General features: G+C 41.6%; 1 protein-coding gene across 1 annotated transcript in view; it reads left to right on the top strand.

Annotated features, from left to right (window-relative positions):
• The first annotated feature begins 8367 nt into the window (after positions 1 to 8367).
• Positions 8368 to 23850, top strand: part of LOC110489806 (eukaryotic translation initiation factor 3 subunit E) — a 46465-nt gene continuing 30982 nt past the window's right edge. The window contains exons 1-5 of the mRNA XM_021562732.3: positions 8368 to 8606; positions 13279 to 13396; positions 13688 to 13805; positions 20530 to 20572; positions 21997 to 22101. Coding sequence (XP_021418407.1) covers positions 8517 to 8606; positions 13279 to 13396; positions 13688 to 13805; positions 20530 to 20572; positions 21997 to 22101 — 474 coding nt within the window. The 5' untranslated portion in view covers positions 8368 to 8516. The remainder of the gene's footprint in view (positions 8607 to 13278; positions 13397 to 13687; positions 13806 to 20529; positions 20573 to 21996; positions 22102 to 23850) is intronic.

Below are 23850 nucleotides of genomic sequence, written 5' to 3'. Positions count from 1 at the left end.
TGTTTTAACTGACCACAAAACAGGGCCTGAACCGTAACGCTAGCCCTCTCCAGAGGTTTAGGGCTCCGAGCTCTGCAATGCTGCTCACGCTAAATTTATATTCATCTTACACCTAGCTTTCATGAGGCCTGGTTAGATTTGTGGTTGTTACCAGGGAGGACTGGAAAGGGGTTTTGAGATGCTGTGTTGTCCCTTTCCTTTCTTGATTTCCCTCTCAAGGGGCCTCTGACTGTCGATCCCATGTCTCTGACTTTGTTAGTTACATGCCACACTCCTCTATCACATTAGGCACTTGTTGAGGTGGACTCAACACAAACTCACTTACAGAAACATTTCAGAATCCTGATGTCATCCCCAATACCGATCACTGCAATGTAGATACTTTGTTAATGTTGTATTGTCTGAGATCAACAGGACTATGTTTTGTTACAGGACACTGCCATTGTATAAAGGCAGAGCATGGTCGTTATTGGGCAAGTACAAGTGCACAAGAGGACTATAAAATGTCATCATCTCTGTCAGGGATACAAAAAATAACATTATGTGCGGTTGAACTTACGTTCAGCTCAAACGATCCGTGGACTTGTAATTTTCAAGTCTGCACATGGCAGTCAGTTGATATATGGTCGGGTTTTTGCTGGAAACCAAAATACTGAGGCGACCACATTAAAACAAGCAAACACTGTCCTTCTGGGTAAAGGGCCTTCCCTTCTCTGCCAGGGTGCTGTTAAAGGCCAGGGCCCTGCTCTCTTCCCGACCCGCACCAACGACCAGAAAAGACGGTGGGGCCTGACTCAGAGGATGAGGCCAGGATGGTAAAGGCCCTCTGTACTGTGCACAGGTTTAACAAGCTGTCTTTAACGTTGTCAGCATGAGATGCAGGTGTATCTGGAGGTAGTGAAAGAAAAATTATTAAATCTCAATATATGGCTGATGTTTACTTTGGAGAGGGTCACTCAGCTAGAATGTCACGATGAAGAGAGCTCAATAGCAACCGTTCTGAAAACCCAAATTGTGCTCCTTGACTGCTGCTTACGTAGGTTTTCATGCTCCGAGAGCCCCACATACGGCACATGGGACAGTCAATACACTGAGTGTCAAAAACATTAAAAACAACATCCTAATATTGAGTTGCACCCCATCCCCCACTTTTGCCCTCAGAACAGCCTCAATTCGTCAGAGCATGTACTCTACACAGTGTTGAAAGCGTTCTACAGGGATGCTGGCCCATACTGACTCCAATGCTTCGCACAGTTGTGTCAAGTTGGCTGGATGTCCTTTGGTGGTGGACCATTCGTGAGACACACAGGAAATTGTTGAGCATGGTAAACCCAGCAGCGTTGCAGTTCTTGACACAAACCGATGTGCCTGGCACCTACTACCATTCCCATTCACCATCTGAATGGCAAACATACACAATCCAAGTCTCAATTGTCTCAAGGCTTAAAAACCCCTCTTAAATCTGTCTCCTCCCCTTCGTCTACACTGATTTGAAGTGGATTTAACAAGAGACATCAATAAGGGATCGTAGCTTTCACCTGGTCAGTCCATGTCATGGAAAGAACATGTTCATAATGTTTTATCCGCTGTACATATTATTTTCCTTTCAGTCGCCTTTCCTTGTCTTCAAAAAGACAGGCTTACAGTAGAAACACTGCACAGGCATTATATTCTGATTTCTGACAGAAGCAATCAGAGTTGACAATCACTAAAATGAACAGTTACGGCCTGAACATTGATGTGGCGTTTAGGTGCTCTGCGGTTTTGAGAAGGTTCCTGTTAGTTTCCAGCCTTTTTCTTTATTTTTCACCGGTGTCATACAGTTGTCGGGAAATGAAGACAGACGCAATTAGCAACGACGTTTGGGCTTAACCCTCTGGAGCCAGCTGTGCTGTGTCTGCTTTGAAAGCTGACTACGACCCCTGTCTGACCAAGTTGCTTTCATCTCACTGAGAATCACTCTCTACAGATGACTTCAGCACACGTTGCCGCTGATGATCTCCTCTCCGTAGCACCCTTTGACCTCACCCTTAGCCTGCGTGAGAGGCCCAGAGCAGGAAAACTGTGGCCCATCACCTCACTCTCTCACTCCCTCTCCTTAGGTTTCAATGCCAAGAACAATATTCAGCTCAATGTCAGCCCCCGCACAAGTAATTGACATTACTCACACAGTTAGAAGCTCAGGATCTATGGTTCCCCTGACACCTAGTATAGTAGCGTGATTGCTCACAGTAGAGTAGTGTATTACCACATGCAGTACATTATGTGTTGCTGGATTGAATTTAATGTCACCGTTCTTTCTCATTCAATTCATTTTAAACAAGTTTAACATCACCAGGCAAGAGAAGACTCTCAAAAGACTCATTCCCCGTGTGTCCAGGCGTGTTCACCCACAAGTAACCCACTGCAATTTAGGCAGGTATGAAATGTCCCATCAAGATATGGGTTGATTTTAAAGGTACAAAATCAACTAAATCCCTGATTAAGTATGAGGCTTGAAGGTGTCCATTTTAATTCAACAATAGTGTGAGAGAAATGTTTCATTATCTTTCAATGCCAACCTTTGTTAGCAATAACAAAAAAAAGGTGCTTGATATTATGCCGCAATATGGAACATTATTTCTTCTTTATCAATGACTGTATTCTTAACGAAAGGATACAGATTCACTTTGAATGTTGACTCCTCACGCACAAATGATACCCCATACAGTGACCAATCTGTCATCTACTGTAGAGAGCCTCTCATGTTTGGATGTTGATTTCCTCATATAACTTTATACTGGAACTGATTAAGATTAGGAAAAAAAGTTTACTCTGAGTAGAGCCTAAATTGGAGTATCCTTAAAGAGGATACTTCTCGGTAACGGTATCCTGAGCAGTAGCGGTCTGACCTTTAGCCCAAAGCTATTGTTACAGCTTGAAACATGGATCACTTCCACCTCCTCCCAGGGGTCTGAGTTGAGGTTTACCATTTAGAGAAGTTATGACTCTTGTTCACTCTCATAACTACTTTCCTCCAATTGTTTTCTGACTGGTTTTCTTCTGAGCCTTCAACTAACTTACATAAATATATGCAACTGCAATCATTCCAGAAATTCTGAATCCAGATGAAGAAGTATAAATGAATCCTATCCCTTCTTTGGCGGAAGCCATTGCTAAATGGCATGATCATGGAGTTATTGGATTTCACATTTCTTTTCCAGTAAGAATATCCATGACCACACATTTGGAGATAACTGCATTCCCTGTAATGTCATGTTTTCAGAGATAATTCTAAATGGTAAATCAAGCTATGCATATCATGAGGACTGAGCATGGGAACAGGGTTTGGTGAGGTACTGTAGGGTTGGGGCCGAGGGGGTGAAATATTCTCTACTAACTACAGGATTTCAGCATCATATGAACATACATCCTTACAACACACACACACACACACAACTTCTCCTCTGTTTCCTAAGACATAATGACACATGGCCATGTGAGGATTCTTTGGGGTTAGAAAAGTATTTACATGTTATTCTTGGTGTAAAAAGTGGACATGTGCTGTGCAGATGTTCTGCCATGCTTGGTGCAACTGGGTGCCTTGCCTGTGAGTTTGTGTTGTTTTCTGGCCCCCTGGCTCGGTGGATAACCCCGATCCCACTGCCATCGAATTGGACTCTGCTGATGTCAGCATTGGGCTCTGGATTAGGAGTGTGGGCTGCTGATTTATAACCTGACACAGACTGCGCGCGAGGTGATGCATATCTAAAAGAATAATTGAAATTCATATGAGATACTGGCATTCAGATTGAGAGGAGATGCTTGGCTTTGCAACATCCAGCACAGAGGCATTTGTCTTCAGATCGTTTTGATTTATTTTTTGACAGATAATAGAGAGAAGAGAGGCTGGCGGTGGGTGTCTTTGGCACTGTCTGCCTTTATCCCTCTCTTGGAATCGTTGACTGAGGAGGCGTTCAGAGAACTACAGAGCTGAGGTTTTTCATGGAATCCCTAGCTTATCACTATTGGCCCTTTAAGTTGATCCAGTTAGGAAAAGCTGAAAAGTATTTTTCCTCTGAAAGACACACACATCAAGAGATGGATAATTTATCTGCATGCAGGAATATATTGTTGTTTCTGACAGCATCCTTTTATTTGACTGGGATATACTGACGGATGGATCATGTGTGGCCACAAACCCACACAGTCTCCAAAGGCGTTCACAACCTTTTAATTTTAATTGAAGGAAACAGAAATGAGCAAGTGGGTCTGTGTATTTACGTCAGTTATTCGTGTAGTGTTTTACAAGGCTCCACTCTGGATCCCTTTCTTCATTAGCATGCATGTGTGATATTTCTGTGTCTTGTTGGGATCTCCTCATTAGTTATGTGTTTTTTCTTTTCCTACATGGTTTGGTTGACCGAGAAGCACCTTAGCAGGGGTCGACTAGACTGAGGTACAGTCAGAAATATAGCCCAGCCGCCATCACTAATTTGGAGACCACCCTGCCTCCCCCACAGAGATTGAGTGTGATGCAGAACAATGGGGGAGGGGGAGGTTCAACTTTGTGCTTCAACAGTAACTCCCCACAGCTACAAGCTGAACTGAGGCGCATGCAGCAGGGCCTTGCAATACACAGACAGAGTGTGTGGTGTCAGGCCCTCCAGCTGGAAAGGTCTGCTTTGGGTTGACCCCAACCTCCTGGTGCGGTCTCCAGAGTCTGGCACCAAGGTTTCAGTTTCTATTCTAATCTGTCAAGAACTTGGACTAGGCCCTCCAGTTCTGGACGGTCCAGACTGGAACCCATCTAATAAGAGAACAAAATGTAATAAATTAGAGGTAAATAATGATGTGTGCACGTTATGTATGCTAACACTTCTCGGGGTCAAAAAGGGGCAGAGTGCGTAGGTGTGCATTTTGCATTCACAAAGTACACTCTGAGGAATCCGCATCAAAGTTTCCAGACAGAAGAAGTAGTAAAAAAAGTAGCAACATTCGGTACTACTAGGGCTACTATTGAAAATAGTTCTACCTTCCGCAGTCACGTTACCACCCATTTCCATACACAGTGAGTAAACACAACATTCAAGAAGATTCCAATGTGATAGGCAAGACCACCTTAGTTTTGGGCAGTATAGCACTTTAAACCTTTGTCGCAGCCAGCCCGCCATTGAGGGCATATATCTTTGTATGTCAACTGTGCACCCATGAGCATGGGCTGTGAGCTATGAGCTCACTCGGTGCATTAGTAAAGTACAGTAGCCCTATAAAAGAACAACATTCAAAATGTGGTCTGCCCTGAAGTCTATAGACCTCAGAGCAGTGTTCAGGTCCAAGAAAGGCTCCGGTTCAGTAACCTCAAATGACTAACGCGGGCAGGTCCCCTATTTGCTGTGTAAGTGTTTCCCTCTAGTTGGAACCTCGATGTGTTAATCACCTTAGCTCTCACAGTTTCCTAAAACTTCCACCAAGCCACAATTGGGTATGATTCACTGTAAAACACATAGGCCTAATTCTGCTTTTCAGAGTAGGGAAGTAACCCTCTGAAAGGGTCCAGCAAGGGAAGGTGATCACAGCTTTTAGTGTGACTCTGAAACCTGATAGATGTTTATTTGGGGTAAATTGTGTAGTTTGTATGATGACTTTTATGAAATGAAATGTGCATGCCACATAATTCAAATCCAGCACAGTATCCCCTTAGTGTTCTACTACGGGGAAATGTAAAAAGCTTCTGAAATAAAATGTTTTCCCTTCAACAGAAAACTGATGCAATCTTAAGAGGAGCGAGTATTCCCTTACCTTGATTTTTTCAACATACTTCCAAGGGCACCTTCATTAAAAACAGTGGCTGGTTGAATTAAGAGAAAACAAAACAATTTAGTGTTTGAATCACTTTCAAACACAAGATTTTTTGTAAATTATAATCTAGCTTGTGGTATTTAACCTATGGTTGAAACATATTTATTGGCTGTTGTTCGCAAATGTTAGGTTTTGCCTTCTCCAGATTAATTTGTACATTTCTGAACCATGGTGTGTTTTGTTGGGTATGTTAACAAAATAGGTCAAATATAAAATCTGCTGTCAAAGCACCAATCGTATCAGGGTTGGTTGTCATAATATTTACACGTTCACTTGGCAAAATATCTCTATATCTTATGATTAAAAAAACTGAGAAAGACAAATCTTAACATAAAAAATATAAAAGACTAAACAGTCCACTTCTTCTGATAAAACCAAACCACTTAGTAATAGCTGGTAATTTCTTCATAATAATCCATTAATAATAATTTCACAGGCATTTTCATGGACGGACTCCCAAGTAGTAAAACTGGCAAATACGTGAATAGGCAGAATTTGTCAAAGCAGTAAGCAAAAGTCATTTTGCCATTTTCACAAAAGGAACGCTGTTCAGTCAGTGGTGATCCAAATGCTAAAAAGGTTAGGCTATATCATAAAACAAAAAAAGCAATTTTCATAGTGAAGTCACTGCTAGGCCTACAAGTACGTGAGCCAAATGGAGGCGCGTGGCTGCCAAATGGAGGCATGTTTGTCTTTTTGAAAGATGGATCTATTCTTTGGCAAATGTTTTATCCACCTCAGAACTGGCTGGGTAAATATAGTTTACCATTGGCCAAAATAATGCAAAATGATCTGTGTGTCAGTTATTGATGATTGTGAGAGCTCAACATAAAATATTGAAGGAAATTTAAGGTTTAAATCACTCCCTGGACAAAATAACAAACTAGAGAGCATCTAGAGATCAAATTACAGGGACATTAGTGAAATTAGCGCAAAAACAATACAATTAACAATACAATTAAAATATCTGAAAGATCCTTCACTGAAACAAAAGCCTCACTCAAAACTCTTGGGCAGAGGACACAAAGGAGCAGTGCTATTGTTTTGCTGAATTTTTTCTTCTTCATCTTCTTCTTCGAGTTTTAAAGAGTACTGGATTTATGCCAGGGCTGGCTGTGTCTGAAGCCTCGGTGAAATAACATCGGCCATGGTGAGTGGTGTCTGTTTATGACTAATTTCTACCTGCAGTCGGAGGGCAGAGAGAGAGAGAGCGAGAGAACTTCTGAGTAACAAGGGGACAATTGTTTGGTGCTATAAAACAGTGCCATGTGGTTGTCAAGCAAACAAGGTTGTAGTGGAACCTATTAGAGATGTGCCCTGTAGTATCTGATATTGGCTCTTCACTGCTAGGTATGGCCAACACATGAGCATCTTTATGAGGCATCTGCTGAAGTGAGGGGAAAAAGGGTTTGCTTTTCAAATCAAATCAAATCTGGTTTGCTTTTAAAGGCTCGTCAAGACAACCAATAACTTTTTAGACAGACAGAAAAACAAAATGTTTAATTTGCCTTATTATTATTATTATTTAATCATGTCTATGTTTATTTGAATCTCTGTGTTTTCCCATGTGCTTTATTTCCTTGTGAAGAGTCAGTCTTTGAGCTTGGTGAACTCTATTAGATACTTCTCTGTTGGAGAAATACTGGTGGGTTCTGGGGAGGCCCAATGTTTTCACTTGGCAAAGAACTCTCTCTTCATAAATGAAATGTTTCATTGTATCAACACTACAGTGAAATGATGGTAGTCTTGAATGGTTTACTACATAGTCATGCTTTCTTTTGAGTGGGCCTATGCAGGAGAAAAGCTGAATACACATTTCCATATGAACAGACCACATTATACAACATCTTCATGAGACAGCCCTGCGAGTCACAAGAGAAGGAGGTGTACATGTAACAGATGTGAAACGGCTAGCTTAGTTAGCGTGGGCGCTAAATAGCGTTTCAATCAGTGACGTCACTTGCTCTGAGACCTTGAAGTAGTAGTTCCCCTTGCTCTGCAAGGGCCGCGGCTTTTGTGGCGCGATGGGTAACGATGCTTCGAGGGTGACTGTTGATGTGTGCAGAAGGTCCCTAGTTCGCGCCCGGGTATGGGCGAGGGGACGGTCTAAATTTGTACTGTTACATACACTCACAACAAAAGTGAAGCAATATTAACAAATTGGTTGCCAAAGGGATGACTTAATAATACGCTGATTGCAAGGTCCAATTAGGAGAAAATGCTTTCATGCACATGCCATTATCAGGAACAATTCAAAATAAATAGACTAAATTAGGACTTGAAAATTGTGAGACAAATGTGTTTGCACTGACCCGCGAGGTACTTTATCAGTGTTGGACATTTGTTTTATCAGTTGAAGGCTACTTAATCCACTCATTTGTTTTATCTTGTCTACAAAACTGTCTAAGAAAAAAAAAACATCTTGAATGTGAATCTTGAACGCTACAATTAATCTTGAATGCTACCAATATGCCTCCAATTCGCTTTGTTGGAACCGCCAGGTCAGATAATGTACAGTATAATTAGACATGGTCATAATCGTCGTTATGCTCATTAAAATAGTAGAATTGTTATCAATATGGCCAATCCGTGCAGGTACTGAAGCTTAAAGTGACGCTGATTGGCCATTTACGTAACACGTTCTCGAATCTACTTCCTCCTCTCTCGCAGTGAAAATGGCGGAGTACGACCTCACCACCAAAATTGCCCATTTTTTGGACAGACATCTCGTCTTTCCTTTGCTGGAATTCCTTTCTGTCAAAGAGGTAAATGCGTGTGTTGTGTTAGGTTGCACATACAATCTAGATTTTCGGTAGAAGTGTGTAAATAACCCATGTAAATGCCACGTGTGTGAAAGAGTCGCCCATGAATTGGGGCCTCGCGCTGTTTCAGGTCCAGCAGCACAGACAATAGCACGAGCTAGCTTGCTAACTAGCATATGCTTCTTCTGTTAGCTATATATGTGATCTAGTAAACGCTTTGTTGGGTGTCAGTTTGCTTTATATTAACGTATGGCATAGCGTTAACTGCAGCGCGCTACATAAACTAGCTAACGTTAGCTAACTTTATTTTAAAACCTAGGCTAACAGTAGTTAGTTGCCAAACGTTAACCGGGTTTACTGTCGGCTGCTGCATCTTAAATTAAACGTTATCTGGCTAGTCTAGTGAACAAACATTTGCTACATGTATTGAGCTTTTACTTTTCAACATTGAGAGATATATATATATATATATATATATATATATATATATATATATATATATATATATATATATATATATATATATATATATATATATGAAGATCTTAGTTACATGACTCCTAGATGCTAGCTAGATCCTCGCCTCGAGAATGTATTTAACTAGTGTCCTTTTCAACTAGCTAACGCATTAACTCTTATTGTTAGTTAGCTAGTAACGTTAACGTTACCTAGAAAGGTTGATGACTAGTTAACTATAAACACTAGATATGCCTTAAAGTAATGTCACCACAAGGCAATAACAGAAATTCACGATGCCCAGAGCTTACCCATGACGTTGCACAACGATTGAAGTCAATAAAGGGCTATTCACACCAATAACTATAAATTATACATAGCTATAAACCTTGGCGAGCATCCACACTAGAACGAGTCAAAATAATCCCAATGCTGAAAAATGGGCGAAGAACGTTGGCTAAACTGGAACACTTTCGCGAGTTCATAGCAAATGAACGTTCGCGGAGTCTGTTTTAACTGGAGTGACGTTTAGAATTCCGTTACGCCTAAATGGATCCCTTTTTATATTACCACAATCTGTTTTTAGGACTAAACTGAAAAATAATAACTCGTGTAGAAGGTAAACATCATGTTATTAGTCACATGCTCCGAATGTAGTCGACCTTACAGTGAAATGCTGACTTAGGAGCCCCTAACCAACAATGCAGTTTTAAAAAATACAGTTAAGAATAAGAGGTAAAAGTAAGACGTGATTAAAGAGCATCAGTGAAATAACAATAGCAAGACTATATACAGGGGGGTACAGAAACGGGTGTACCGGTTATTTGAGGTAGTATGTTCATGTAGGTAGAGTTATTAAAGTGACTCTGCATCGGTAATAACAGAGCGTAGAAGTGGGGTGGGGGGTGCACAGCAAATGGTCTGGGTAGCCATTTGACTAGATGTACAGGAATCTTATGGCTTGGGGGTAGAAGCTGTTTCGAAGCCTATTGGACCTAGACTTGGCGCTCCTTTAAACATCCACACCTCGATTGTGCCAAGTGAGCTTATATCTGCATTCTTTATTTGACCTTTATTTAACTAGGCAAGTCGGTTAAGAACAAATTCTTATTTTCAATGACATGACAGCCTGCAAAAGGCCTCCTGCTGGGATGGGGGTGGTATTATAAATAGGACCAAACACATCACGGCAAAAGCGACAACACTACATAGAGACCTGAGACAACATAGCAAGGCAGCAACACATGACAACACAACATGGTAGCAGCACAATACATGATACAAACGTTATTGGGCACAGACAACAGGACAAAGGGCAAGAAAGTTTAACGAAATATACCGGCATCCTTTCCATAGGAAAACAATGGGGGGAGCTCAGCGTTCCAAGGGCAAAAGGTATTTTTTTGCTAGCATTTGATGACAGCGGAGTATGCTGCACAGCCTTAAATAATCAGAAAGAGATTCTCATGTTTAAAATGGTGTACAATTTTGAAAATATCCAATATCCAAATATCCATACACATTGCAAGATATTTGGCTAAATAGAAAGACATGTATATATTTCCCTATAGGAAACAATGGGACAACCTCAGAGTTCCACAAGTAATTTTTTGTTTACATTTTAACAACCAGCAGGTTCCATTGTCAACAATGGCAAAGCAGGCATTGGGACGTAGAACATTAGGCTGGGAATAGAACGTTCGGAAGGCGAGTTGGTACTCAATAGAACTAATAGGAGCTGGCAGGGTGAAAATGCCCAAAAATTAGGCCTGCTTTTTTTGTGTGTGATTACTTCAAAACTATGGCAATGTAAGGTGTCCAACCTAACAGCAGATCATTTATCATTCTGCAGGACACCTGCCAATCAATCAATGCATCCTACAGCACCCTGTAGGCCTATTAACAAGACTTTTCAGTGCTTCAGGGTGTGTTCTTAGTCACTGCACAAAATACACATAATACTTCAATGTACATGTTATATAGAAACTCATATTTAAATTTAGTAATGGGGCAAACAGTTTAGCCACTAAAGCGTGGTTTGCAAGTGAATTCCATTTTTCGAATGACTGTCCATTTGTTTGGCTTTTTTTCGCTGTGCTCATGTCTGACCATGGCGACAGTTCATTTGGCCTAGGACTATTTTACATTTAGCAAGGGCAAGCCTCCTTCACTCAAGAGAAAGGCTGTTAGGCTTAGTATAAACAATTAAATAAATAAATATCCTATGGCTTTTCCTGAGATTTCACACGAAGAGGAATGGCGGAGAGGCTTGAATAGCCTATCGCGCACAGAAACAGCTGGAAGAGAGGCTAGAGATGTGTAGCTGAAGTAAGAAGCTAGATATTTTGAGAGTTTACCAGGTCCAGAAAGGCATATTAGCAGGACAGTCATAATGTGTATTTTGTCAGGATGTATCGGCGTTAACAGGTGGGGTTATCATCGGAAAATATGGCCTTCTGTTTGTTGTGGCTCAGTCTCCCAAATCGTACTAGAATTAATGTGGCCACAAATATGCTCAGTTATTCAGGAAAGCATACGGTGCGCTCTGCTTCATCTCCTCTCCGGGCAGCCTCGTGCACCAAGAACGCTTCGATTTTATGCTTTATCTTGGCCAGGTCGCAGGTCGTTGTAAATGAGAACTTGTTCTCAGCTAGCTTACCTGGTTAAATAAAGGTGAAATATAATTTAAAAAATAGAAGCCGTTTTTGATTGTTTTGTCATTGGATGGACAGGGAAAAATTAGCTCTGAAAGTGGATCCAAATGATAGCTATCATTATCGTTCTCAACTCTTTTTGTAGTTGTAGTGTGAACTCTCCTGTTCATTTGAATTATTATAACAAAAAATAATATAATTATGGTCCTTGGTGTGGACAGCTCTTAAAATTGAAGTTATTGTTTTTAGTCAAAGTATGATGTATTTGGGCTTGAAGTGGGAAATCCAAAGTGGGGACATAGGATTTTTTTTTCTGTGTTTCTCCTATGATATGATATGCTAATATTTTTCAGTCCATGTTAATTTTCTGATCTTGGCTTTTATTTGAATGTTACCACCCACCAGCATGGCATTGTTTTTATTAATCAGCAACACCTGCAAGTTCTTAATCTTCAAGTTGCAACTGAGCAAAATGCTTTTTGAAGTAGCATGCACTTGGCTGCCTTAGCCATGGAGCAATAAGGGGTGTAAACTTGTTTGGTAAAGTATCCATTTATTTTTTTGCTGCTCTGTATTCCTCAAACATATATGACCATTTTATAAATGCGTGATATGATTTCATTTTACAACCCTGCTCCCCTGGTCGCCCCAAGATGAATGGTTTTAACCACTAAACTATTGCTTCACGACATGCTTCGCCACTTTGATTGGTGCAGCTAAACCACAAGTGTCTATACTATAATGAACAGGCACCCGCAAAATAAATTCAAGGAACTTGTATCTATTTTGTTGGCCTGTTAAATCTGTATTGGTGTTTCGTGTCCGATGCTCCTCAAGGTATTTGCGATGTGCATCAGTCATTGTTGCCTATCAGTTCACTTCCCCTTTGAGAACCATGAGCTGATTTTGATCTGCTGTCCTGCAACCTACCTACCAAAGGTTGCACCGTGTGCAGTGTAATGTAAAAAAAAATATGCATGTCTCTTATTGAAGAGGCCAAGAGAATCACAATTGATGGTGAAGTCAAAGATGCTAGTTTCCATCTGTGGCAAAGATTTCAGCCTAGACAGCTGGTTAATCTTTTGAATACGGTGTAGTTAACTTTTTTTTTTAAAGTGTTTTTTTTAAACGAGCAACCGATAATGTTAGCTAGCTAGATAAGATTAGCAAGATGTCTAGCTATGGTTAGCATGCTAGCTAGCTACACTAACAGTGATCTATTTGTTAATGTTTCTCCACTCCGTGTGGAAATCACCACAGCGTTCTTTCCCAGCTCCAATTCGTGAATATGTACAGGTAGCTTTTAACCAAAACAAGCATTTTACCCTCTAGGGCAGGAATTGCTTCAAAATGAGGGTGGCATTGCCCTCTGGTGGCTGCCTTTTAACAACCAGGCATCCATTACAGCTAAACATGTTTTCTAACTTTGTTAGTCAGCTTGGTAGCTGAACTCCTGAACTTGTCATTGTCAGCAGTTCTCTTTAACTGGGTAGGTAAAGTTAAGAATTTGAAACTGTACATGACAAAATAACCCCATTTACCCCTTTAACTATTTCCACTTTCAGATCTACAATGAGAAGGAACTGCTTCATGGAAAATTGGATCTCCTTAGCGAGACCAACATGGTGGACTTTGCCATGGATGTTCACAAAAACCTCTTCCCTGAGAAAGAGATCCCCGCCAGTAAGTAGACTGCACACTGCGTAGTCTACCTCCTAACATTTTTGTTAAAGAAAGCTGTACAGTAATAATGATTATGTATTGTTCAGTGTTTACACTGTTTCAGCAATAAATCACAAGATGGCGGTGAAACTGATTGCACACCATCCCCCTCACATTTTAGTCATGCTTAATACAACACTGTTCCAAAAACTAGCATAAACAGACACAAATCTTTAATGTTGCATGTAATGGTATTCTCCCGGGTATTGCCTTGGTCAAAGCCTCTAATGGTTTCTCTCTGTCCATGTGAAGCCCTAAAGGAGAAGAGGATCACTGTGGTGGCTCAGCTGAAGCAGCTGCAGGGTGAGACGGAGCCCATTGTGAAGATGTTTGAGGACCCAGAGACCACAAAACAGATGCAGTCAACCAGGTGAGTTTGATCCTCCTGTCCCACCATTTAACCAATGGATGGTTTTGGAGTTGTCGTTTGCATTTTATAGATGGTCAATCATGGACAATGCCTTTTTTATTTTTTGCAATTCATGATTTCCCAGAGTAGTGGTCTTGCTGTCTGACTTTGCAGGCTTAATGAATGACGTTCAAGTGGTGTTAAATTGAGATGGTAATCCAAAAAATAGATATGCCTACTTTTTGGATCAATTTCCCTGGAGTTGCTTTAGGGTTACATTAACTCAGCAGATGAGGAGACCGATACACAATGCTGCGGTGAATGTTAAGGATGGCGCTGACTTTGCCGTAATTAAAATAGTTTGGTTAAATTCAAGTCCTCATTCTTTACTTGGCTTATTGGCAGGAGTGAGTTCAGTACATCAAATGACACTTTTCATCCACTTGCCAATCTTGAATTGTTTATTAAAGGTTTGGTTTTGAGACATGTTTGTTTATCAAAGCAGGCATTTTATACTGACCATTGTAATGGGAGTTTGAAGCCTTGTGAATGTAACTTCAAACTTTTTGTGCTACAGCTATTTTCTATTCCGAATCGGGGCGGCAGGGTAGCCTAGTGGTTAGAGCGTTGGACTAGTAACCGGAAGGTTGCAAGTTCAAACCCCCGAGCTGACAAGGTACAAATCTGTCGTTCTGCCCCTGAACAGGCAGTTAACCCACTAGGCCGTCATTGAAAATAAGAATTTGTTCTTAACTGACTTGCCTAGTTAAATAAAGGTAAAATTAAAAAAAATTAGGTGCACTGTTTGCCAACATGCTTAATAGGAGGCCTGCCCTCAACTTAATATCTCCAGGAAGCAAATATAATTTAGGCCTAGCCAAATTCTGTCACTCACTTTCTGGATTATTGCCTTGTTTCTGATGATAGGTTAAGGAAATTAAACAATTCAATGGGTCTTGAGTTTTTCAATTTCCTTTGCTTCTTTGCTCTTTTTGGTCCCAAAGTTGGTGCTAGTAATATAATGCTGTGTCTCTTTTGAAAGGGTTTAAGGCACAATGTAGATCTTTACATTTGAATATGTGGGGTTTCTTGCCATTGTTCCTGTATCTTGCAAGGCAGTTGTGGATGTGAGAACCTGGGGTAGGTCTTGGTGAAGACTAGGGCTGTTACGGTGACCATATTACCACCACACCGGCAGTCATGAAGGCAGTCAAATTCCATGTGACCGCTTAGTCACAGTAATTACGCTTCTCCAAGCTCTGATGCTGCTGATGGTCATTAGTAGCCTACCAAACTTGCTAATTGCCTGGTACTCGGCACTCTATTGCCTCATCACTCTGACATCTAATCGAACACTTCATGAGGGCTCATGTTGCTCAACATTTCTATAGGCTATGCAATTGTGAGAAAACAGTGATGGCTTCTATAAAAAAGGATCCCACCAGCTTTCTATAGGCTAAGCCTATTTATTTCTCAACTTTCCTATTATTAAGCACATTACTTCGCTTTACAACAGGTGTATTACCTGGCTGGGATGAAAATGAACCACAGGAAAAGCGTTCGCTATTTAAGTGCATAGATGACATGTATTTTTTTTGCCCCTGTTTTAAGTCGGGTGCACGATAATGGTCCATTCTAAATCAAAACAAATTTCAAACAATTAAAAAAAAAAAAACTTTTTAACTAGGAAAGTCATTTATATGTATAGATAAGATTAAATCAAAATAGTATGATGGGTGAAAATATTAGCCTTTTTCTTGTGAATTATACATACTTTTGAATGATGCCCAGGTTAAGGCAAGAAACAATGCATACTTTTTCAAATCAGTCACACGCACACCATGTTTTTAAGGTTTGTAATCACAACTAAGGTGGCCAAATAACTTCTTAAAATTAAGCACATCAATTGGATAAGGACGCGTTCAGTTACGTCCCCAATGTGTCTGTTTTCACTTGTAGCCTGTGAGAAAGACCCAATCAGTGACAGTGGTCCATGAGAGGTTCTTCGGAGCAAGCAGGGAGAACGGGATTATTGTTATTATGTTCACCCCGAGGCCACAATGGCTGCAAACGGCATGACATTTTTTTGGTGGGGTGTGGGCAATACGACTACACGGGTTGCTGTCGGGAAATTCGAGGCATTAAGTGCTTGTCAAATTATGAATGATAGACTGATGAAGTGTGTAGCTCCTACAGAAAAGAAAAGAGGCAGAGCTCATACCTTTTTATGTAACTTTTTCCAAATCATAATTAGTTGCATCATGTAGCCAGAGAATGTATTAACAAGCCAAACGTGTATATAGCCCAACCTTTATCATAACTAAAGTTACATAAATAACTCTAAGCATATAGGATTAGCTGTTTCTTTGTTAACCGCTCATAACAGAACAGCCTCGTGTGCACTCCTTCATCGTTTGGAGAAAATATCCTTTCTATTGTATTCCTCATACTATAAAATAATGCCATGGACTTCTAAGCGAATCTTGCCTGAAATGATCTACTGTAGCCTACAGCCATATAGCACAGCCAGATCAGTACCTAACATAAGGACAAATCGGAGTATGCTATTCTGTTTTGAAATACATTTTATTCATCTTGTTTAGACCCGTATAACATAATGGCTTTATTGTGAAGGTGTAAGGTAAATTACATGGATTTATAAGACTTGTTAAATTGTAGAGGTTCCAAAGGTCTGCATCAGTGGCTTGTAAGCTGTGTGGAAGCCAGAAGATGTTAAATGTTTGTTAATTAACGGTCAATTACCGTGATATCAGCAGTTATTTGCTTGACCATCACTGGCTGACAAAGTGCTCTGGAGCAGGTTTTCATCAAGGATCTCCTATATTTCTCTGTTCATCTTTCCCTCGATCCTGACTAGTCTCACATTCCTTGTCGGTGAAAAACATCCCCACCGCATGATGCTGCCACCGTGCTTCTCTGTAGGGATGGTGCCAGGTTTCCTCCAGATGTGATGCTTGACATTCAGGCCAAAGATTTCAATCTTGGTTTCATCACACCAGAGAATCTTGTTCCTCATGGTCTGAAAGTCATTTAGGTGCCTTTTGGCAAACTCAGTGGGCTTTCATGTGCCTTTTACTGAGGAGTGGCTTCCATCTGGCCACTCTACCATGAAGGCCTGATTGGTAGAGTTCTGCATAGATGGTTGTCCTCCTGGAAGATTCTCCCATCTGCACAGAGGAACACTGGACTTCTGTCAGAATGACCATCGGGTTCTTGGTCAGTTCCCTGACTAAGGCTTTTCTACTTCGATTGGGCAGCCAGCTCTAGGAATAGTCTTGGTGCTTCCAAACTTCTATAATTTAAGAACGATGGAGGCTAGTGATGCATATATCGGTGAGCATATCGGAAGATATTAGCTAAAAATGCCAACATCGTCCCGATGTCTAGTTTAACGCCGATGTGCAAAACTGATATGAAAGCTGACATGCCTACCTATATAAATATATGTACCTACGGGTAGATGTAATGACGCCACAAAAAATACAGCGCTACACAGAACAAAAGCTGAAAAATACTAAGCGCACACTTCCAAAAACTAAACAAATTCGGGTCGAGCAGTCATTTGAAAGATCAAGAAAATGTCAGTGTGACAATTCAAAGGCGAAATCCGTTAATGCCAAGATAATGGAATTCTTTGCCCTTGACGTTCAACCTTTCTGTTGTGGATTGTGGCTTTCGCCAACTGGTCGAGCACCGGTGCACATTACCAAGTTGGCGCTATTTTTCAGCTGTTGCCCTACCGGAGTTGCACAGTATTGTTGAAACTCATCCATGAGCTACTTGCTATGGGTGCCATTGCTATTAGCTTCACGACTGACATTTGGACCAGCGACTTCAGCACCATGAGCAAGCTGAGTTTGACAGCACAGTGGGTCGACAAGATTTCATACTGAGGAAAGTCGTATTGCATGCTTGAATGTGCTGGTTCTCATCCTGCTGCTGCCATTTTCAATGGCATTTGAGAACTTGTTTGAAACATGAACACACTCCAAGCGCCATTTGTAAAACTGACTCAAAATAAGCTAATCAACTGGGTCTGCAGCCAAAGTGATACCCTGCCATGGCATTGAAATGCCTGCTCAACATAACCCCACAGTATGTCTGCAATAAACTTGGAAAAGTACTCAAGGCTGTGAACAAGCGATTCGGTGTCATTCTCTCTGAGCCTCTTTACTGTTGCCACCATGCTCAATGCTATCTACAAGGACCACTACTTCGATGCAGACAAAGGGTTTACGTGAAATGTTACATACACCGCTGGACAAGATAGAAACTGACACGGTGACCATGCGCACCGAGGAAGAGGGGCCACAGACAGACAGAGCTGGAACTTCACTGTTTCACATGTATGATGAAATCCTGGCTGAGAATGAAACGACTGAACGAACAAATGGGTTTTGATTATGTTTTACTGGTAATGGGGACATGTAAATGCCAACAAAATAACTTTTTGTGTAATATTTAACTACGCAAGTCAGTTAAGAACATATTCTTATTTACAACGATGGCCAAACCCGGACAATGCTGGGCCAATTGTGCGCCGCCCTATGGGACCCCCAATCACGTCCGGATGTGATACTTGCTGGATTTGAACCAAGGACTGTAGTGACATCACTTGCACTGAAATGCAGTGCCTTAGACCGCTGTGTGTGTTAACTATTTAACTGCACTACAATGCTTATAAGGATACATTTTTTTTATTTTAATATTGGTGTTTTTGGGCACGGAAAATACTGGATATTGGTATCGACTAAAACATGTCGGTACATCCCTAATGGAGGACACTGTTCTTGTGAATCTTCATTGTTAGACACTTTTTGGTACCCGTCCCCAGATTTGTGCCTCGACACAATCCTGTCTCGGAGCTCTACGGACATTTCCTTCGAACTCATGGCTTGGTTTTTGCTCTGACGTGCACTGTCAACTGTGGGACATTATATAGACAGGTGTGCCTTTCCAAATCATGCCAATCAATTGAATATACCACAGGTAGACTCCAATTTGTAGGAACATCTCAAGGATGATCAATGGAAACAGGATGCACCTGAGCTCAATTTCGAGTCTTATAGCAAAGGGTCTTAATACCTATGTAAATAAGCTATTTTTTTAAAATTACTTTTGCAAAAAAGTCAACCTGTTTTCGCTTTGTTATTATGGGGTATTTAAGATTAAGGCTGTAATGAAACGGTGTCAAGGGGTCTGAGTACTTTCTGTGGGGGGTGTATACATATATCTGAGCACCCCTTCAAATTACTGGGTTCGGCTAGTTCACCCCACCCTTTGCTGACAGGTGTATAAAATCGAATGCACAGCCATGTAATCTCCATAGACAAACATTTGCAGTAGACTGGCCTTACTGAAGAGCTCTGTGACTTTGAACGTGGCACCATCATAGGATGACACCTTTCCAACAAGGATGTTACATTTCTGCCCTGCTACAGCTGCCCTGGTCAACTAAGTGCTGTTATTGTGAAGTGGAAATGTCTAGGTGCAACAACTGCTCAGCCACAAAATGGTAGGGCTCACAGAACAGGACCGCCAAGTGCTGAAGCATGTAGTGCGTAAAAATGGTCGGTCCTCGGTTGCAACACTCATTACTGAGTTCCAAACTGCCTCGAAGTCTGCACAAGAACTGTTCGTGAGGGGTTTCCATGGCCGCAAGCCTAAGATCACCACGAGCAATACCAAGCGTTGAATGGAGTGGGTGAAGCTTGCCAGCATTGGACTCCGGAGCAGTGGAAATGCGTTCTCTGGAGTGATGAATCGCGCTTACCATTAAGCAGTTCGATGGATAAATCTGGGTTTGGCGGATGCCAAGAGAACAGCTAGCTAGCTACCTGCCCGACTTGCCTAGTGCCAACTGTCAAGTTTGTTGGAGGAGTAATATGGTATAATGGTCTGGGGCTGTTTTACATGGTTCGGGCTAGGCCCCTTAGTTTCAGTGAAGGGAGTTCTTAACTCTACAGCATACTGACATTCTAGAAGATTCTGTGCTTCTAAGTTTGGGGAAGACCCTTTCCTGTTTCAGCGTGACAATGCACCTGTGGAAAAAGCCAGGTCCATACAGAAATGGGTTGTCTAGTTCAGTGTGGAAGAACTTAACTGGCCTGCTCAGTGCACAGACTTCAACCCCATCAAATACCTTTGGGATGAATTGGAACATCAAGTGTGTGACTGGCCTAATTGCCCAACATCAGTGCCCGACCTCACCAATGCTCTTGTGGCTGAACATTAAGTGGAAAGCCTTCCCAGAACAGTGGAGGCTGTTGTAGCAGCAAATGGGGGACCAACTCCTATATATGCCTGTGATTTTAGAATGAGATGTTTGTTGAGCATGTTTCCACATAATTATAGTCATGTAGTGTGTTTTTGAACACCATAGATTATGACTAAATAAGACTGCATTTCCAGTTTTGTAAAGTCAGATTGATTTCTCCCCCCCCCCCCTGAGTTTAATGGTGTCAGTGTTGAAGATGAATGTTTTAAACAGCCTGTGAATGTTCACACAAAATAAAAGTACTTTTGCTTCCCTGTCAGACTCTTGAAGGCCAAAAGGTGCAGCTCAAAGCTTGAAAATGAAAGGCCCTTGATTTGCCCTGAACTCTAGACCTGCTACATTCCAGAAATTGAAAAAGTACATCTGAATGGGGCTCAAAACACCCAACCTGCATCAGCCAACTCTAATGAAACAAGGCCACTAACTGTGAAATAATTTTTCTTTCAGGGATGGACAGGCCCTTTTTAACTATCTGGCGGAGAAACACAGCGTAAGTTTGGACCACTTTGCTGACATTTCACTTCTAAACTGCGTTTCTCATGACTCCTGTGTGAACCTGCTATTTAGGGAAGGGGGGGCGGGAAGGCCCAAGCAGGGAGACATGTAATGACTTCCCAAACGTTAACTTTTTTTTTTAGGGGCTTTACAGCTTGCAGAAAAATCTGTGGACATTTTACAGTCTGTGGTGAATTGTTAAGAATATACAGAACAGCTCGAGACACATTGGTCTACCCGCAGAAATGCTGGTTGTCTAGATTTGGCGTGACCCCCCCCCCCCCCCCCGGAATCCTCCCACCCTGGCATCCCGCTGACCTGCACTCTGTCCTCAATGCACCTCTGCAGCGCGAAGGCCACTCGGCTGTTGGAAAGGGCGGTCTCCCTCCGCTTCGCAGTGGCTCGCAACCACTGCCTGTCAAAGCCACACTGCATCTGAGACTGGCCTCGGTTCCCAAACTGACGGCAGCACGCTGTGATATGTCCTGAGTTAGCAGGAGTGTACCGTTCAGAGATATTCTACCCCCCATGAACATGTACCCGGCCCCCACCCACCTAATGGACATTTATCATTGTTACGGCGTAAAGATGGGGATGACTCTTTGCGAGGGTATCTGATTTCATTGGTCCTCAATTAGTGGCTCACACTAGATTCAGGATAAATGGAGTTGGCTCTGAGTTAGCCTGCCCCAGAGTAGGTTCGTTCTGAAGGATTTGTACTCATAGAAATTTTTCTTGGCTAAAAGGTTAGCCACTTAACTCAAGTTGAACTCAGACTTGACCAAAGTTGACTCCTCATACCTTATCCGTAGTATAGGGCTCAGGTCGGTTGTTGAAGACTTTTCCCAAATAGCCACAGGTGACAAAAGTAAATAGGCCTACGTATGGTAATGTTGTGACAGTCCGTATGGGATGTTGACATGGAGCTCCTTGTACACACAATTACACAGTGAAATTGCTCAAGTGCAGCAGATAACGGTATCAAGGATGTTACCAGCAAACCTCTGGTTGACCGTGCACTCTGCACCATATTTTACTGTCTGAGCAGGGATTCGAACCAGCAACACTCCCACTTGTGTAAATGGTCTAGGCAGCAGCTAATGGGGATCCATAATAAATACAGATATGAACTGCTCGGCTACATGCTGACCCCAATAATTAGTGATGGTAATCAAACAGAATGGGCGCTGAAATCGAACATGATTCTAGAATTGCCCTCCTTAGTTCAGCCATTCTGTTCCCTGTGGGGTGGTCTGGCATTGACTGGATGTAACACCATGGCTCTCATCTTGGACTAATCTTACATGAGGCCTGTGAGAAAGCTGACAATATGGTCATCATAAACAATTGCTGGTGTCATGTGTATATGCTCTAAATAGTTATCGGACGAAACCATTGATCAGCCCTCTTCTCTTCCAGTTCCGTCAGGAGTACCTGGACACTCTGTACAGATATGCCAAGTTCCAGTACGAGTGTGGAAACTACTCTGGGGCTGCCGAGTACCTCTACTTCTTCCGTGTCCTGGTAAGTCTAGTACCCCTTATTTCAGTGTACTCTTATGAAATATCAAACTGGCGACCTTGGATACTAGATGTTCACAGCAAGTTAATAGATCTAGAGACATTTTCTTTATTTGATATTACAGATTTGTACCCTTGAAACTTCATCAGTAGTTTTTGGAATAATAACTGGACCACTGACAAATGGACCCTACTGGGCAGTGCTATATATTAGCAAGCTCTTTAAGGGCAAACAGACAATGATTGAAGCTTCATTAAGAAGTATTAGTTTCTCAGGAACGACTCCCATTTTGTGCATTAATCACTTGTTCATGTGATTTGTATTTTTTTCCCCAGCAGTGGACAGTGTCAAACGCCATAAATTATGAGCAGTATACATCCACTTAACATTGCATTTTTGGAATTACACAATGTTTCCGTTGATGTATACTTTTTTGGCTCGACTCGTGTTATGAAAAATTGAATTTCCTACTTCACTGCTCGGTTGTTTGGCCAGGTTCTTTAATTTTTCAAAGGGCTAGCAGGTGGAAGAGAACACCCTCCGTTAATTGCATGTGAAAAGCTGCCGTCATTCCCTCATTCAATTCTCCACACGTCTTCAGTATTAGGATGAGTTGACGTTCAAGGACAAGGGTAGGATTTTTTTTTTTTTTTTTTACTGTGCCAAGTGTTCAGCAGCAGACTTCATAATCTTTCTTTGGTCCTCTCGCTGGGCGGGCTGCAGTGGACGACTTATTGATTTTATAACACTGATAGCCAGAACTCCTTGTTAGGCTTATGAGTTACGTAACGTGTTCTGGTGGGCTTTGAAAAAGTGTGTACATGCGTACATACAATAGGCACACTCAAAAATAATCAACTGACTGAGAGAACAGGTTTACTAAACAAAGAACTGGCCTACCAGTTAGGCTATACATTTACAAAGTCCACTCATTTAGGCCTATCTTGTTTGAATTAGGGATGTACATTTTTTTTTGCCTACTAACTAACCCCGGTTAATTAGTTCCAAACAGTAAAATTGACGTGACCAACAGAAACTACGATGCTGTTTAAGTGACTCAACTCTGTTTTCACTCTAATGTACAATTCTAAATGCAAAGGTCTGAATTTTGCTTCAAGCGGCAACCAGCTGTCTGGGGAGCTGCTAGGTAATATTCCTCTCTAACTATACTTTATATGCGGTGCCAATTTAATTCCACTAAATTCTGAAAAAGAACCCATAAACCGAGCTTGACCGGTCAAATGTATTTTCGGTTAACTGATAACATTGCTGGTTTTTTAATGTTTTGCAGCTAATTCCATTGCGTTCCTCAACCTGTGAGGCTATACACAGTATTTCCTTTTTGTTGTTTTGGCTAACATACGAGAGTCCGTGGTGCATGGAGGAGGGATTAAATCATTTTCACCAGCAGTAAAATGCTTTGGAAATCAGATAATACCAAATAGGGTTGGGGTGGATAGTAATTACAGTTCACTGAAAGTACTGGCAGTATTCTCGTTACACATGCGTACATCTTATTTCCTCTAAACAAAGGGATCATTGCGCTGGTGTTTGTGGCTTCTCTCCCGCTGCCCTCAGAAATCAGTGAAAGATGAACTACACAGAGAATGGGAAAGGTGCAGTAGGACTGTGTGCACTGCTGTAAAGAGTTGGAAACCTCTTAGGCCAAGAGAGGTGGTAACCTGACTGAGAGGGGAGGCCAGAGGAGTGTTTTGTGTCACAATAGAGTGGTGTAACACTAGATAAGTCCTG

Source organism: Oncorhynchus mykiss, chromosome 2 (genome assembly GCF_057628025.1).
Source record: "Oncorhynchus mykiss isolate SJ-2025 chromosome 2, ASM5762802v1, whole genome shotgun sequence".
NCBI lineage: Eukaryota > Metazoa > Chordata > Actinopteri > Salmoniformes > Salmonidae > Oncorhynchus > Oncorhynchus mykiss.
The sequence above is the reverse complement of the archived record's forward strand: the minus strand, read 5'-3'. Positions and strand labels throughout refer to the sequence as shown.